The sequence below is a fragment of the Oculina patagonica genome, chromosome 1 (assembly GCF_052425735.1).
Source record: "Oculina patagonica isolate OP01 chromosome 1, crgOcupat, whole genome shotgun sequence".
NCBI classification, from domain to species: Eukaryota; Metazoa; Cnidaria; class Anthozoa; order Scleractinia; family Oculinidae; genus Oculina; species Oculina patagonica.
The window spans coordinates 21,262,556-21,264,948 of record NC_135758.1 but is presented as its reverse complement, the minus strand read 5'-3'; the positions used below and the strand labels follow the sequence as shown (position 1 = coordinate 21,264,948).

The 2,393-nt window shown below is 38.7% G+C and overlaps 1 protein-coding gene across 1 annotated transcript; it reads right to left on the bottom strand.

Annotated features, from left to right (window-relative positions):
- Positions 1 to 69: 69 nt before the first annotated feature.
- On the bottom strand, positions 70 to 1,409 carry LOC144641601 (uncharacterized). The gene is made up of 2 exons (XM_078500650.1): positions 398 to 1,409; positions 70 to 367 (listed from the first exon to the last, which is right to left on the bottom strand). Exon 1 carries the CDS (start codon positions 1,215 to 1,217, stop codon positions 657 to 659), a length of 561 nt encoding a protein of 186 aa, XP_078356776.1. The 5' UTR covers positions 1,218 to 1,409; the 3' UTR covers positions 70 to 367; positions 398 to 656.
- Positions 1,410 to 2,393: the final 984 nt, after the last annotated feature.

The following is a 2,393-nucleotide window of genomic DNA, read 5'->3' as shown; positions in this document are numbered from 1 at the left end:
TATGCCAAGGCATTCATCCGCCACCGAGGCGCTCCAACAGCTTGGCTGGGATAATTTAATGGAAAGAAGAAGACTTCATAGATTAATTTTGTTTTTTAAGGCATTAAATGGCTTGATTGACTGGGATTTTAATTTTTATAGCTTTAAAGACATTCATAATTATAATACTCGAGGAAGAAATAACATTTGTAGGCCCAAGTCATGTTGCTCCTGGGGCCAGAACCGTTTTATTAATCAAGCTGCTCACGAATGGAACATTTTACCCGACAAAGCAAAAAGCGCATTTGACATTTTAACTTTTAAAAGACATATTAGAAGTATTTGATAAGTTTTTTTAATTTCTTATATTCAATTTTTTAAAATTTAACTTTTTACATCTTCTATTTTTAACTTTCACTTTTTAACCATTTTTATCGTATTTGTTATTTATTTTATGCAGGGCCCCACTGAAAACCACCTTTTTGTGACGTGGGCTCCCTGCTAAAATATCTTTATTATTATTATTATTATTATTATTATTATTATTATTATTATTATTATTATTATTATTATTATTATTATTATTATTATTATTATGTTCCTTACGTAATGTTTGCTTAAATTCCTTAGCGCCGAGACCAAACCATGGTCCTGGGGCACTAAAGGGTAGCCAGTTTTTAGCTTGACAACACCCTCCTCAAAATAGGCGCAGTACCCAGCAAGGTTATCTTCTGTAGTTCACTGATGCTTATTTGGACGGGGATTCTTCCAATATAACTCTCTAGTCCCTTTTTGATAGCTCCAAGTGCTCCAATGATAACTGGTATCGTTTCCGTTCTCATGCCCCACATTCGGCTTGTTTCGATTTCCAAGTCCTTATATTTAGATAGTTTTTCAGTGACTTTCACGGATGTGTTTCTGTCTGATGGTACTGCCATGTCAATAAATTTACAGGTTTTCGTTTTGTGGTCTTTAATCACTATATCTGGTCTGTTGGCTGTTATTTTCCTGTCTGTGTGTATGAGCATGTCCCATAATATTGTGACATCCTCATTTTCTGTAACTGTTTCCGGTTCATGGTCATACCACTTTTCTGACGTCTCTATATTATAGTTGTGACAGACTTTCCAGTGTATATACGCGGCTGCTTTATCGTGTCGGTGGATATATTCTGTTTTCGCAAGTTCAGGGCACCCAGACACTATATGGTCGATTGTTTCGTCGTATTTGTTACACATCCTGCATAGGGGGCTAGTACCGTCTTTGATAATTCTGGCGTGGTATGATCTGGTAGCTAGGCTTTGGTCTTGGGCTGCGATTATGAATCCTTCTGTTTCTGCCTTCAGTCCACTGCTTTTTAGCCACTGGTTGGTTTTGTGGTGGTCGACATCTGCTTCCTTTATCCTCTTTGGGTATCTCCCATGGAGAGCTTTGTCCTCCCACTGCTTTTTTAATTTTTCTTGGGTCTTATTTCGTGCCATTTGTTTGGTTCTCTTTGCATATATGGTGGTTGTTTCATCTGCTTGTTTGTTTGGGATTTGTAGGTCTAGTTCTTGTTTGAATTGCTCTGCTTGCTTTTGTATAAGGTACAATTTCTTTCTGCCATCATGTTCTTGCACTAGTTTGATTAGGGCATCATCTGTGTTCTTTAGGTATGTATCGAGCCCTATCGTGGTTGTTTTGTAAGAGGCTTCTAATTGGATAAGACCCCTACCACCAGCATTTCTTGGGAGGTAGAGCCTGTCTACATCTGCTTTGGTGTTATGCATCTTTGATAGGGTGAGTAGTTTTCTTGTTTTTGTGTCTAACCTCTTGATTTCACTCATCTTCCAGTCGATTATGTTAAAACTGTAATTCACCACTGGGATGGCTAAGGTGTTGATTGCCTCAAATCTATTGGCAGCATTGAGCTCCGTTTTTAGGACCATCCTTACTCTGCGGTAGTATTCCTTCCTCACTTTTTCTTTCATCTTGGCATGCTGTATACCATCACTTTCATCCACACCAAGGTATTTGTATATGTTCTCTTGGTCTAGTTCCTTGATACAGGTGTCAGTGTCAAGTTGCAGGTCGAAAGTTTCTGTCAGCTTTCCTCCTTTGAATGCAGCTTTAGCACATTTTTCCAGCCCGAATTCCATCTTGATGTCATCGCTGAATGTCTTTACAATATTGAGTAGGCCGGTTTGCTGGCTGTCACTTTTTGCATAGGTTTTTAGGTCGTCCATGTAGAAAAGGTGACTGATTGTTTTACCTTGGACTTCATAACCATAAGTGGATGGCTTTAGTAATGACCTCAGTGGAGCGAGGGCAAGACAGAATAGGAGTGGAGAGAGAGAGAGTCTCCTTGAAAGATTTCACTTTTGATATTGATAGGCCTTGATGTTATTGACCCTTCAGCATGGTTGAGGTGTAAA